General features: G+C 52.5%; 1 protein-coding gene across 4 annotated transcripts in view; it reads right to left on the reverse strand.

The window, feature by feature from the left end:
* The window catches only part of Col27a1 (collagen type XXVII alpha 1 chain), a 120294-nt gene that overhangs the window by 21843 nt on the left and 83565 nt on the right, over window positions 1–14886 (reverse strand). For all 4 annotated transcript variants that reach the window (XR_013110643.1, XM_076934822.1, XM_076934823.1 and 1 more), the window contains exons 28-37: window positions 14185–14238; window positions 11209–11262; window positions 10773–10817; window positions 10636–10680; window positions 10373–10426; window positions 9521–9574; window positions 8784–8837; window positions 6338–6391; window positions 4819–4872; window positions 1722–1829 (exon numbers count right to left, since the gene is read on the reverse strand). Coding sequence is in view for 3 of the 4 variants with exons in the window: in XM_076934822.1 (XP_076790937.1) it covers window positions 1722–1829; window positions 4819–4872; window positions 6338–6391; window positions 8784–8837; window positions 9521–9574; window positions 10373–10426; window positions 10636–10680; window positions 10773–10817; window positions 11209–11262; window positions 14185–14238 (576 nt within the window). In the remaining variant the exon portion in view is untranslated. The remainder of the gene's footprint in view (window positions 1–1721; window positions 1830–4818; window positions 4873–6337; window positions 6392–8783; window positions 8838–9520; window positions 9575–10372; window positions 10427–10635; window positions 10681–10772; window positions 10818–11208; window positions 11263–14184; window positions 14239–14886) is intronic.

Raw genomic sequence — 14886 nt, forward strand, 5'->3', positions numbered from 1 at the left:
ATCCACTAGACTATGTCTGTAGCTTCCTGTTTTCTCTTTATAATTGAGAACACCAAGGTTGGGCGATGGGCAGCTGTTTGCCTGACACACTGAAGGAAGGTTATTCGAGCCAGGAACCCAGGTCTGACCTTTGAACTCAGGTTCCGAGTATATATCCAGGTCGGTTGCTCCCGACTCCACAGCAGAACCACACACTCGCTGAGAAAGTGGCCATAGGACTTTAGAACTCAAAATAATCTTGGCATATAGTCTTTCTAAATTTTCAACATAGTAAGACGACTGAGGCCAGAGTGGGCCAGAAGCCACGACAAAGTCACACAAGGGAATAGTGAGGTAAGAGCCATCCCTTCTTGCTAAAGCTCTTCTTACCCACAGCCCCAGGGCGGAAGAAAGCAGCGGTGGGCGTGTCTGACAGGCGCCCCTCCTGCACTCTGGGGCTGAGCGGTGACCTCATCCCCTTGCTTCTGAGGGCTATTAGCACTTTCAGCTCTATTTTTAGGTAACAAATACTTTCCCACGGCCAGTATGTTGCTGGCTAATCTGGATCCCTCCCAGACTGGTCACTTCAGTGCTGAAGAGCTGTCAGGAGCAGGCTAGAAGAAGCATGGGCTGCTGAGTCCACTTAATGGCAAGAACCTGTCGTGGTGGGGTGGGCAGTAGGGAAATCGCAGAGTTGGGCTAAGGCCAAGGCTGGCTCACAGCGGACACCTGCAGGCCTGACTCTCTCTGGTGGCTTGTTGCAAGGTGGCCGGATTCCAGGGGCCTGGCAGGACACTGAGCTGACCACAGAGTTCTGCTCCATATACACCCTTGGCTCTGTTACACAGTAAAGCTCCAAGCCATCAGCCAAATATCAGAATGCCCTACCTATCATCTGTCCTTTCCCCCACAGGCTCTGAATTCCAGTGAGTCTACTGCAGACAGACAAAATGTACATAACAAGGGTTCAAATCCTGGCTCTGCTGTTTCTTACTGTGTGGCCTGGGCCAGGTTCCTTTAACTGTCTGAGTCTCCCAGCCTTCAGGGATGCTAGCTAATTAAAGAACAGTCTGGAAAGCACTGGGCATGCTGTCTGCAAACACTGAAACAAAATAGCTTCTCTCCTCTCCCAGGGGCCCAGGGAAGATACTCATGGTGTCTGTGGTCACATCTGAATAAAGTTCTACCCGAGTGGGGAGCAGAGCTGTATTTTCAGTCAATAATGTGTGCCCTCTCTGATGTTACATAAGGAAAACAAATGTAAATTACACAAGGTTCTGGCCTCCTTGGAGACTGAGAAAGTGGCCTTAGGACTTTAGAACTCAAAATCATCTTGGCACACATTCTTTCTAAATTTTCAACATAGTAAGACTGAGGCCAGAGTGGGCTAGGAGCCACAGCAAGGTCCTGGATGACCCTGAAAGACAGAGACCTAGCCCAGGATCAGGGATGTCTGTCTGTGAGCAGGACTGAAGGCACACAGGAAAGAAGGGAGAGTGTGCTCACACTAGAGGAGCAGGTGCAAAGGCCCAGAGGCAGGGCAAGCTCATTCCAGGAGACAAAAATCAGGCTGGGTGTGGAGCTAGAAGAGATGAGGTTACAGGGCCACAGGGAATAGAGTTTTTCCTGAGGGCACAGGAGGCCACAGGAAAGCTGAGTAGGGGAGGGACAAACTAGAGAATCTCAGGAGGTCTGGACACGTATGAGTACCCCTCACCCAGAGACCCATGCTGTACACTCACCCGGACACCAGTAATGCCTGGGGGCCCAGGGAGCCCATCCTCTCCTTTCAGCCCTTCCTGGCCCTTTTCGCCATGCTCGCCATCAGGCCCTGGGTCACCTCTGTCCCCCTGGGTCATGGGTCAGGAGGGGGAGAGAGAGAGAGAGAGAGAAAGAGAGAGAGAACATTAAAAGCCAGATCATTAAAAGCCCCACACCTCAGGCAACCAGTTAGTTGCTGACATGTCTTCAGTTCTGAGCTCAGCTTCACCAGAGCCTTTCCCTGCAGGTACTCATTTAGTGTTTGTTACCGATGGGGAAACTGAGGCCAAGATAAGTCAAGCCAGTTGGCCCCAAGTGCCACCATTTGGGGTACACTTAATCTGCATCTGGCGCCAAGTCCTGGAAAATGGGAGCCCAAGGGAGGAGTTTCTGTGGGTAAGCAAGGTGTAGCAAGAACTCCCGGAGACTCAGGACTCTAAGAGCCTTTCCTATGTAGCCCCTGCATGGGCTTCAGGAGCCTGAGGCTCAGGTGCGTGGGGTCCTCCATAGCGTTAGCTTTGCAACACGTCATGGGTGCAGCCCTTGTGGCTGTGTGTACTCTACCTCTGAATGCCAGCCTTGCCATCTTTTCCTCACGGCCTGGGCAGAACTGCCTGAGCTCTGCCAGGGCAGGGAGCGAGCTATAGTTCCAGCAGTGGCTGCAGGGTCAGGGACTGTCTATCGAAAGCCCTATCTCCAAAGGGATGGCAGGCATGGAGCTTGCAGCATGTCTGTGTGGCCTCACTGTGACTGTTGCAGGTCCTGGGAAAGAAGGCAGAGGGCCCCATTTCAAGGAAGGGGGTGTTGGTAGTGGGTTTGGAAAGAAACAGTGCTAACAATTGCATGCAAGACTCAGAGCAGCCGTGGGAGAGGGGCAGAAGGAATCTGGTTTGGTCTGGCCAGGAAGAGAGACTCTGGATACAGATGTGGTGGATGGAGCCTGACCTTCGGGGAAGTGAGATTGGCATGGAGAGTTGTAGGTACTTTCCAGCTTGGCCTGGGGGACAGCTGTAGGTGCCACATGACATAGGACAGCTCAAACTGAGGAACAGGCCAGCTTGGAGCAGAGCTGGGCACTAGGATGGCTTGCACGGTCCCTTTCCACTGAGCTTGTCGGAGTCCAAGCACAGCCTGGCACAGAGACCTGCTGGCCCAGACCCGGCTCTCTTAGACTCCCCTGGCTCTAGGACTGTGCTTCTGGCTTGTCATTCTGGCCACCTGCTGTCTCACTTGTAGGCTGGTTGCTCCAGGTAGCCAAGCTAGGCCCAGGCCCTGCCAGAACCAGTCTCCAGTGACTATTCATGGCCTGACTCCCACACAGCTGGAAATGGGGTGCTGTGGGGCCCATGAGAATGGGCTGTAAGGGTCCCTGGAGACTTCTGGAATCCATGATATCCGCCAAGGCTCAGGAAGCCTTCTGGGTGGCCTCTCTCAATCCTCCCAGTCCACGGATGGAGGAACTGAGCACATGGAGAAGCAGGGATCTGAGCTCAGGGAACCGAGTCTCCCTCATATCCAGGTCATGGTCCTTTAAAACTGTAACTCTGGCCAGCTCGCTCATTTGTAAATGGACTCCTGTATAGATGGACTACGAGAGACTATGCATCCCACTCAGCACAGCCTATGGTAGCGCATGCTGGGGGTGACTGCCACCTCCACTGTTATCAACAGGGATACTGCACACGAGAGCACTGTGAAGTGCTGCGTCCATTGAAGAAGCAGCTGACTGCACAAAGGTGACCCCTGGACATGCAGTATAGGAAGCAGTCTCTCCCAGGACCACTCAAGGATCAGGAAGGTGCCAGGCATCCAAGAGACAACCCTAGTCCAAAGGACAGCAAAGTGATTTTGGCTTTGGAAGCTCTCGAGCAAGAGTTGCCAAAAGCAGAAGTAAGAGAGACTGTTCAAAATCTGGACCTGCGCTCTGACTCCTGGGGTAAAAACTCCAGGAGAAAAGTGGTCTCTAGAAAGGGATTGGGGAGGCTGTGAGCCTCAGTTTCTACCTGGAAGACTGCTGGATCAGCTTGGATGAGTTAATTCGCAGCAAGCCCTTGAGGTCTGCCATGATTGACATTTCTTGCACACACAGTGCTTTGCAGCACTAGGCCTGTTGACCGCTAGATGTGGCCAGCATCCGGCAAGGAGGAGCTCTTAACAGATTGCGCCCCCCCCCCCCCCCCCCCCAGCAGCTGTACCAGGAGGCAGCAGAGCCGGGGCTAAGAGCAAGTGGGTAAGTGGCCGACAGGGGGCGCGCTTTCACTGGCAAAGAAAACAGATGCGCTGACAAGGCACCCAGGAGAAGTGTTCTCTGGTCCCTGGGTGACTGTGAGGAGCATAGGGATCTGCAGTTGGGAAATTGAGACTCAGAAAAGCAGAGGCGCTTCTGTGAGAACTGTGGAGGGCAGGTAAGAGGAGACATACACGATAGAGGTTATGGCATGATGAGGTCAGCATAGAGAAAGCCTACTCGTGGAACAAGGTTCGGAAGGAGACTGGGGCAGGCCCGGGGCTGAGGGTGGGGCTGTGCCTACTCCACACCCGAAGTTTCTACTCATCACCGGCCCAAATAGAGCTCAGGTGAGAGCCTACAGCTCCCACGGGAGCAGCAGTGCCCACTGAAGCACCTGTGATCGATCGGTTCTGAACCCAGGCCTCGTTGCCTTCCTGTGAGCCTCAGTTTTCCCTTTCTCCTTCAGAATGGGTGTTGGATATACAGATACTGGGCTGTGTGTCTACAACAAGCCTTTTAACTTCCCCGAGTCTGTTTCCTCATCCGAAAATTGAACTCTACCAGCATCAACGGAGGTAACTCAGAGGGCGCAGCATCGATCGTACCCTCGGCACTAGTTCCCCCTGAATGCTCACTTATGGACCCCTAGTGATGATCAGAACTTTTCAGCTCTTTAAGGGTGTTTGGAAGGGGAGGATATGAAAGCCCCAGGTAGAGCAAGGGCAGCCTTGGAACCCCCGCTGCTCCTCCCCACTGTCCTCTGCAGGGGAGGAGTTGCTCATTCTGTGCTCTGTGGGAACTAGAGCAGGGTTAGAGGCCATTCCCAGATCCTGGCCCAGACGACTCACCTTCAGGCCATCTGGTCCCATGGGGCCAAGGTCTCCCTCAAGGCCTGGCTCTCCCTGGGAGAAAAAGATGGGGAGATGTTACTGGCCTGGAGTGAAAGGGGCTTTCCATCCCCCTGGGGGGCTCAGGAACCCACTGGTTCTCAGAAGCTGAACAAGTAGATCTCTGCAGGGCTGAAGAAGGGCCACAGAGCCTTATGGACCAGGCACCCTGCTTCACTGGTTGGGCTGGGGAAGACAGTGTGGTCTGGTGGGTGGGAATGGTTTCTGACAAATGCCAACCTCAGTATCACCAGTCCTTCCATAACCTCAAGTAGGATCTTAGTTTCTATAGGAATCCCTTTCTCATCTAGAAAACATGACTAACAGGGAAGGGGATAACCCACTCATGGGTGGTAGCCACCTGAGACCGCCTTCTGAGAGCTGGAGTAAGTGTTCCTGGAACCCCATTTCAGATGAGGATCATAAGGCCAGTCAGTAGACTTGGGTGGGCAAGTTCTAGAAAGATGCAAAGAATGACAAGGCCCTGTCTGATGTCCCTGCTGGTCCTCCTAGAACTAGAAACGTCCAGCTCTACAAACAGCTGCCAACCTAAATTAGCATCTCCGTCTGGTTTTAGAATTCAGAGCTGTCCAGAGGCAGAGCTAGGAGGGGACCCAGGATGGCAAATGCAGGAATGGCAAAGCTGCGAAAGGTGAGCAGATTCTGCCCCTCTTGTACCCATGGCAGACATCAATAATCAATCCACTAGAATATCAGCTCCGTTAGACAGGCCTTCTGTTACTCACTACACGCTCTCAGACTGAGAAATATGCTTCGTACACAGTGGGTGTTAGGGGAATGCTCATTTGCCTCTCGAGCTTATTGAGTCTAGATGGGGCCTCAGGACCTACCTTTCTTAACACTGTTTTCTAAAGAGACTCAACTGATCAAGCTGGTGGCCAGGCATGGCTAGCATTTCTGGAGTCTAAGCTCTCAAATGCTGACCCGGGGCCTTTACTCTCACTTTGCCTTATTTGTGGAGCCTCTTGAGATTGGGCACAGGGAGCATGAGGCATCATAAGGAGGAGAAGATGGAGGCTGAGGAGATGGAGTGAGGGCTGACTGCACGACTCACTAGTGAGCCTTTCCTCCCCCATCTGTAAGGTGCCAAGTATACCTGCTATGTCCTCACATTTCCCAGGAGTCTACATCCAAGCAGAGGCACAGAGCACAGAGAGGGACACCAGGGTCTCATGGGGCTTCTTAGAGCAAAGCAACCTCGTGGGTTTCATTTGGAAAGATAAAGCCTAACTGTAGGACAGTTTTGGAAGGAACACATATTTGAAGGAAAGTATTTGGAGGTTAAATATCTCTGTGGTGATGCTGGGTACCCAGGGAGACCAGCCAAAACTGTCAAGACTCCTGAGCTGTTTCTACAGTTGAGGAATCTGAGAGTTTTGGGGGGTTGATCCAAGCCCTTCTCATGTCCACTGCTCACAGGTGACCTGGGAGCTCTAGAAGGAAAATGTACTTCACTTACCCGCTGCCCGATGAGACCTTGCTCCCCAGGGGGGCCCAGAGGTCCAAGGTCACCCTAGAAGAAGCCAAACACAATTCATGTGAGTGTTATAGCCAGCCTTAGCCTCCGCCAGCCCTTCTTCCAGCTCTGACTGGAAATAAGGCCTGGAGAAGCTGGGGAAAGTTACTTCTTGAGAATAATAGAGAAATTCTAACATTTAAGTTCAAACTCCTGTTCCAGTTAAGTCCTGGCCATGGGATGCTCCTCCACTAGGCAGCTGGACCACCTTCACCACCACTATCATCACTACCATTAATACCAGCACCCAAAACACCAAAATCACCATCAGCCTCACAGTCAGCATTACAATCACTATCATCGCCATTCCAACCATGACCGCCACATTGCCACCACCATTACCACTATTACTATGACAACAAGCAAGATCATTATCATCATCACTGCATGACCGCCACTATCACCATCATCACCATCATTATAATAACAACTAGCACTACAATCACTATCATCATCGCTCATTCTCACCACCATCGCTGCATCACCACCAACATCATCATTATCCTCTCCACCACCATCATCAGCAGTACCATCATTATCCCTACTACCATTATCATCATCCTTAATACCATGACTGCATTACCACCATCACCAAAACTATCATCACAATCATCACCATCTCCACCACCATCAATCTATCACCATTATCAGAAACACTACCATCATTGCATCAACATCATCAATATCACCATCACTGCCATCACTACAATCATCACTGCCATCACCACCACTGTATCACCACCATCACCATCACATCATCACTATCACCATCATTGTATCACCACCACCATCACTGCATTACCACCACCACCACTATATCACCACCACCATCACTATATCATCACTATCACCATCACTATATCACTACCATCACCATCACTGTATCACCACCACTATCACTGCATTACCACCACCACTGCATCACCATCACTGCATCACCACCATCACCATCACTGTATCACCATCACTATATCACCACCATCACCACTGCATCACCATCACTGCATCACCACCATCACTGCATCACTATCACATCACGACATCACTGTATCACCACTACTGTATCACCACCATCACCATCACATCACCACTATCACCATCACTGTATCACCACCACTATCACTGCATTACCACCACCACTATATCACCACCACCATCACTATATCATCACTATATCACTACCATCACCATCACTGTATCACCACCACCATCACTGCATTACCACCACCACTGCATTACCATCACTGCATCACCATCACTATATCACCACCACCATCACTGCATCACCACCATCACCATCACTGCATCACCATCACCATCACTGCATCACCACCACCACCATCAATGCATAATCACCATCACTGCATCACCGTTGTCACCGCCATCAGAGCTGGTCATGCTGTTCTAAACACATTTTCATTCAAATGATCTGGGCCTTTGCAAAATCCTGAGAGAACAGTGTTGTCCTTGAGAAGCTAGCCTAAATGACAGACTCAGGTCAAAGTGGGTGGCATGACTAGGACAGCCGTGGCTGGACAGCAGTGCTGGTGAACACCAGCCATCCTTCCTCATCCTTGAGATTTGGTAAGACACCAAAAGAGGGGAGGAGGAGCCAGAATGCCTGTTCCCTCCCTTGAAAGGTCTCCAACGAGTCTCCCTCATTTGGAGACATGCACACTGTGTTCCTTGCTGGTATCTGGGCACTAGGAAGTGGAGCATGGTACCCCAGACCAGTCCTGACTGAAAGAAGCCAGTCCTACACACTTTACATGTGGGTGGCACTTTATATGTAGATGGCTTTTTTTTTTTTTTTTTTTTTTTTTTTTTTTTTTGGCCTGGGCAAAATGAGGCCAAGCTGAGCCAAGGCCAGGGGCTCTGGGCCTGGTTCAGCTCCCTTAGAATGACAGGACACTGGTCCACGGGACAGGAATGATTTGCTTCTAGTCCTACAGTTCCTTAGCAGGTGCCCCTGGGCCAGTGTGGCTCCTAGGCTCTCAGGTCTGCAGGGTAAGCAGGGTCCTCCTCCAACAGCAGAAGACTGATGGGGGTTCCCCAGGTCTGGGTATCAATAGGTGCCTCTGTCCTCACAGCTAATGGGGTCACCTGTGCTGAAGTGCTGATAGTATCACGCAGACCAGGAGGGGCAGATGCCCCAATGAGGGGACCAAAACAGGTGCCAGAAAAAACACAGCTGGGCAGGGGATAGTGCAGGGGCTCTGAGCTGCTTGAGAACTCTACAGTGGGCATGTCAGGCCTGCTCCCTAGTCAGGACAGAGACCCCATTATCCCAAGCACAAGAAAGGTCTGTTTTTCCTCCAGGGACAGGACAAGGCTGCCAGCTGGGAGCTGGTGTCAACAAGTCATTTTCCCATCTTTCATCTTGTCTCACCTTCATGCCGGAGTCCCCAGGAAGGCCAGGTTCTCCCACTGCACCCGGCGGCCCCTGCAAGAAAGAGTCACTGGGCTCTCTTGGAGCAAGGGCTGGCTCCTTGCTTCAGGCAAGCAAAGGCCCAGAAGGAGCAAGGGGTGCGTTCAGGTCACACCTTGGAGCTGCAGAAGTGGGGTTAGGCTGCAGCTTCTGAGTCTTGGCAAAACTATAGGGTTGGTTGCAAGCTGGCAGAGCCTCACACTACTCAGCAGCTGGACCCTCTGCCTGCCCACGAGTGCGGTTTACCACACAGGAGCCTTTGGCAGACTGACAAGGAAAATCCATGATTTGCATGAGGTTGTGGGGAGGAAGAGGCCAATGGTGGGGCAGGCCTAGGCCTCTCCTGCTTCTTTCTGGCACTGGGCCAGGGTGGTGAGGGCGAGAAAGCCTTCCTCAAGAGGCTGGGTCTCTGTTTATGATTCTGTATGAAGATGTAGTCTTAGCAAGGCAGGAGGTGGGGAGGACCCCCCAGGAAGGTCCTAGATCTCACCCAGTGCGATGAGGTAGGCTCTCAGTCCCTCCCCCTGTGTCCTGCATAGATGTGGTGTCTGTAGGCTCTCTACCCTCCACTCTGCAGCACCAACCTAACCATCTCTGTAGGGCAGGGCAGGGATTGAGAAGCAGGTGGGGCTCCTGACCAGGAGGGCTGGGATGCCCCAGCAGCAGTAAAGGACAAACCAGGACTTCTTGGCACTTACCTTGGGTCCCATCTCTCCTGGAGGACCAACTGGCCCCTGAGGTCCCTGAGAGCCCTGGAGACAGACAGACAGACAGACAGACAGACAGACAGACAGTTAGAAGACAGCCTGGGTTCCCCTATTGGGGGGAGCTATGGGGAGGTTGAGTCACACAGTCTGGCATGGTAAATGAAAGAGAAGATCCATACACCCTACCCCCAACCATATACAGTTCCTCTTCACCCATTTCCAGGGTCTCCTTTACATCCAAGTGAACCCCAGCAGGGCTGCCTCACCCCCACCTCACCCCCGCCTCACCCCCACCTCACCCACACAACTTTGGAACTTTCATCATTATGCCCTCTTCTGTTCTGCCCTCTCCCATCCAGCCCCACCTACCCCTGGCCTTCCAGAGTTCAAAGACTCTTCCTGGGTCTCCAGTCTGGCTCCCCACAGCCTCCTTCAGGAGGCGCCTCTGCTTCTCCCAAACCTATCCCTTGGGACATCTTCAGAAGGACAAGCTATGTGTCAATGGCTTCCTTTGTCATTCCTGCCCTTCACAAGGACCTCTCTTCCCTCCTGCCTTCTGCCTTTCTGAATGCTAAGTGTGCTGTCTATACATTTCTCAGGCCATCTCCACAACCTTGTAGCAAGCACAAGCCAGCTATCTCCATGTAGTAACGGACCTAGTGGCCGAGCAAGCCAAGACTCACCTTAGAACTCAGAGCCAAGTTCTCTGCCCCTACAGGCCAGGCCTAGCCCTGTCTTTTCTATCTCTGCCCATCTGTCTACCTGACCAACAATCCCTGCTATAATGGGACTGAGAACAGTTTTTGGGGCAAAGGTACCCAGAGAGAGGGGATAGACACCTACCGGTTCTCCTGGGAGGCCCTTGTCACCTGGAGGGCCTGAGGGGCCAGGGATGCCCTGTAGAAAAGCACAGGTGACCTTAGTCTCTTAAAGCTTCTCCCTTGACCTCAGGCTAGTCCTGTGGTGTATCCAGGTCCCTACTCCACCCTCATAGCTGAGAGGGAAGGTCACCTGGAGGTTCCCGTGATGGTTAATAACTTGTGGTAATCTTTCCCCACCTGCCCCAAAGCCCCAGATTGAGAATCTGCAGGATTAATACTACTTACAAGGAAGCCTTTTGCACCTGAGTGGCCTCGCTCACCAGCTGCACCCTGGAAGCACATTGGGCATCTTTAGAGGCATGTGTCACAACAAATTGAGAAGGGACCAGGGACCATGCATGTATGGGCAGGGCCTGACATACCTGCTGTCCTGGCTGGCCAGGTCTGCCCCGAGGTCCTACACGACCCTGTGGGAAGCAGCCATGTCGAGGTGGGAGAGGGGCTCATGAGGACCCCTTACATAAAGGAGGGGTCCCAAGAGGCCAAGTGTCCTCCTCAACACATTGCCTATGAGCATACTTAAGATGTGACAAGGCAGGTGACTGCCACAGTCACCACAGAGAAGCTGGGTTGGGAACCAAGGACCTTTCCCATGGAAGGGAACGGTGGTGGGTATATGTGATCCCCCCAATCTCTCTCTCTCTCTCTCTCTCTCTCTCTCTCTCTCTCTCTCTCTCTCTCTCTCTCCAGGAGACTGAATGGTGACAAAATGAGTTGCTGGGACAGACCCTAAGTCATTCTGGAGTATGATACTTCAGGGTTCAGGGGTTGGGAGAGTAACACAAAAGGTGTCTGTACCTTCAGGCCCTTCGACCCCTGCTCCCCAGCTGGTCCATCAGGTCCTCGAGGGCCCTAGAAAAGGAAGAAGATTCCAGCTCAGAGGACTGGACGGCAGGGGTCTCCCTTGGGCTGTGCACGAGGAGGATGACATTGCCCAGAACCTCTGGCTTTCCCTGCTCCTCCTCTTCCATACTCAGTCTGAGGTAGGTCACCTGCAATGGTGGCTCCTCAGACGTCACAGTCTATGGGAGTCAGCTAGAGACCCTAAATGCAATGGATGTATGGGTCACTCTGTCTAAAGTGTCCTGGGTGGCTGCCACCAGCCAACCTGTGTCACAGATGCAGAGATTGAAGGCTGAAGCAGAGAAACCTGTGGCTATGTTCCCCTAGCCAGGCCTTAGCTTACTGCCTCCTACTCCCTCCCTAGTTCATGACCCAGTTCTTGGGAGATGAAGGCAGGCAGGGGTGGGGCATCCCAGGTCACAGATGGGGCTAGACTTGAGAGATGCTCCTGGCTCTGGGCTCTGTGTGTGACACAAGCTCACACCTCCTTGGAAGGTCACAACCCTTGGAGTGGAGGCTCAGAGGCCCGAGGGATACAGCACATGACTGACCTGCCTGGGATCAAAGCCCTTTTAGGAGAAAGGATGAGACACAGTCACAGAGGAAGTAATTATGTGGAAAGGGGCCTGCTATGGGAGTGAAGTTGACTGTGGTCGCTAGTTGAGGGTAGAGCCAGAATTGGAACCCAAGCCAACCAGATGCCTGCCTATTTCCCCACTATCTGCCACTGTTTTTTTTTTGGGGGGGGGGATGAGGATGAACTATCTATCTCAAGAGCCAATAAGAGGGCCAGGACCTCTAAGCTTGCTTTCTAAGAAGGCTGTACATGGGATGGGGACATTGGAGAGGACAACATCTAGAAGCCAGGGCTGAGCTGTAGAGAAAGAGAAGCCATCTCTCCTGCATGGAGGAGAGAAGAGATAATGGATTACAGCCACCATGGGTGCCCAGCCATTATCCAGGGATATGGTACCAGATAGCCTATCCTGAAGGTCCCCCAGCTACTCTCCTTCCTTTGTGTCTCAGGCAGGCCTTCCTATGGCAGGCATGCTAGGGTCCTCATCAGAACCACATGATATTCCCCACAGGCCACATCGGCAGACTACCCTGGGGTTGCCCTCCAGCTGGGTCCGGTCAGGCTCAGCGGAGTCACTCCTCCCAGGGGCAGAAAACCGAGTATACCATAGCCTCCCAAGAAAGAGCAAAAGGAAAGAGGAAAACCCAGCATCTGTGGCCATCTAAGGCCAAAGCTCTTGGGAAGCAACTGAGTCTGCATACCCAACCAAGCTGGCTCTGTTGCTGGCCCATTTTACAGGAGAAACAGAGGTCAAGGAGGGGAAATCAGTTGTCTGATGTCCAAAGGGGAGAGTGTACTCTGCAAGCTCAGACGTAGCACCAGGCATCCCACACCACAACAGCCCTTCAGTAGGAACTCCCCACCTGAACAGATGGGGAGAGCCTCAGAGAGGTAAAGAGACTAGCTTGAGGTTGCACAGCCACAAACTGGGAAGGCAAGAGACTTGTTCTACTCATGGTAACCGAGCGAGTGCTTTCATTCTTCTACAGATTGCTAACGAGCTGCCCCTCTGTCTCCAGACCCTCTCTCTCATCATAGAATTTCCCAACCTACACATGGGCAGGAAAGCCAGCAGAGCCTTCATATCTCCCATGGCACCTATGGGGAAACTGAGGCCCAGAGAACAAAGAGCCTTCCAAAGGACATAGGACAAGCTTGGCCTGGACTCAGATGTCATAGGTGCAGTGGGTGCCTCTAGGTCCCCTGGCCCAAGGCTGATTCCATGTTTCAACCTCAGCCAAACTTCACAGGAGATGGCTCTGGTCCTCGTACACTCCTCCTGTCCTGAATACTCTGATAGGAGCCTGGTTTTCCTCAACTGGGATGTGTGTGTGTGTGTGTGTGTGTGTGTGTGTGTGTGTGTGTGTGTGTGTGTATTGGTGGGGAGAGTCTTCTAGTTGCTGCTGGGAGGGGTGTGGGAACAGCTCACTCTTTGACAAGTGGACAGCTCAGGCTTCTGCGGCTAGGTCGTGAGGCACCCAGAAACCCTTAGGCCTTGTCTCACTTAAAAGACCCAAAAAGAATGGGTACTAGGAGGGACCCTTTTGGCCAAAGCAATGTCTCATCTTCCTATCACAAGATGGTTGCTCAGGCCATCTAGTTCAGGCCATGTCTTAAAACTAGACACAGCCAATAGAAGAATGGTATCAGAAGCCCACATGGTGCTTGGTAAATAGCCTGGGCAGCCTGTACCATCCTCCTTCCTCTTCACAAGGAGGCCATATGCTCACACACCTTCATACCAGGATAGGAGACCATTCCATCAACCCCTTGTAACTGAAAAGGAGACTAAATTTGGTATGTCAAAGAGTCAGAGTCCCTGGGTTCAGATCTCAGCTTTACCTGTCCAACAGGTTCACACCTGTACTCCAAGCCGTAGGGAGACTGAGGCAGAAGCACTATGCAGCGGTGCAGACTGAAGTATGAATTATAACCTATCTGTGTTGACATTTTCTGTGAATCTGCTAGGCTACTGTACTCTGACGAGCTCTTGTCTTAAAACTCTATGGTTTCCCACTACCCTTAGCTTTGACTGTTAAAAGCCAGTAGATATATGTGACCTATGCCTGGGTCACAAGGTCAGGCAGGGCTTAGGCCTGCCCTGTTGTCCCATGTGTTTGCCTTCCGTGGTGGCTCACACGGTGGGAACAGTGGCTGAATGAGCGCAGAACGACCGAGGCTCGTTTGTGCCCTCTGGACAGCCAGCTGTGATACTCAGACACATGCTGGGAAGATGGCTCTGGCTCAGCCTCCAGCATCGGACTCTGGCTGTACCTGGCCCCCTGGCCAGTGCTACAGAAACCACAAATCCCAGAGTGGGGCAGGCAACAAGAAGCAGAAGTGTCCTTGCTTACCTGGTGCCCCTTGGGTCCTCTCATGCCTGGTGGACCTCGAGATCCTGGAGGGCCCTGTGGGGAGGAGAGAGCAGCCGATTAGAAGCCCCTTCAGGGCTTGAGAGCACTGGTGGGCTGGGGAGCCAGCAGCTGCAGGGCTGAGAAGCAGGCACTCTGGCCTGCTGGGAGAAGCTCCTGGCAAGGGGCAATCCTGGACGTGGCTAGTGTCCTGGGGGTCTGGGTGGGCAGAGCCTCCCTGGACAAGTTGTTTTCCAATCTCACAATCAGCAATGAGAGGTGACAGCAACATGTGATGGGCATCTCCTTTCATCCCTGTGTCTTTTCTCTCCTCAGAGGGCACCTGAGTTCTGTCCCTCATTCCCAGCTAACATCACACACAGCCCTGGGTAGGTTCCCCCAACCTGAGGCATTTGGAGCCTTAGAGGAAGAAGAAGAAGAGGAAGAGGAAGAAGAAGAGGAGGAGGAAGAGGAAGAGGAGGAAAAAAGAGGAGGAGGAGGAGAAGGAGGAAGAGGAAGAAGAGGAGGAAGACGATTCTGTTGGGTCAGGGTGGGGACAGACACGGGGTGAGGCAGAGATCAAGGGACAAGACTGAGCTAGGTACAGTGGTTCACACCTGTACACAAAGCATCAGGGAGGTTGAGGAAGAATCCCTGTCGTATGCTCAAGACCAGCCTAGTTCAGTTTCTTAAACTATGATTTGA

The sequence above is a fragment of the Arvicanthis niloticus genome, chromosome 5 (genome assembly GCF_011762505.2).
Source record: "Arvicanthis niloticus isolate mArvNil1 chromosome 5, mArvNil1.pat.X, whole genome shotgun sequence".
Classification (NCBI taxonomy): domain Eukaryota; kingdom Metazoa; phylum Chordata; class Mammalia; order Rodentia; family Muridae; genus Arvicanthis; species Arvicanthis niloticus.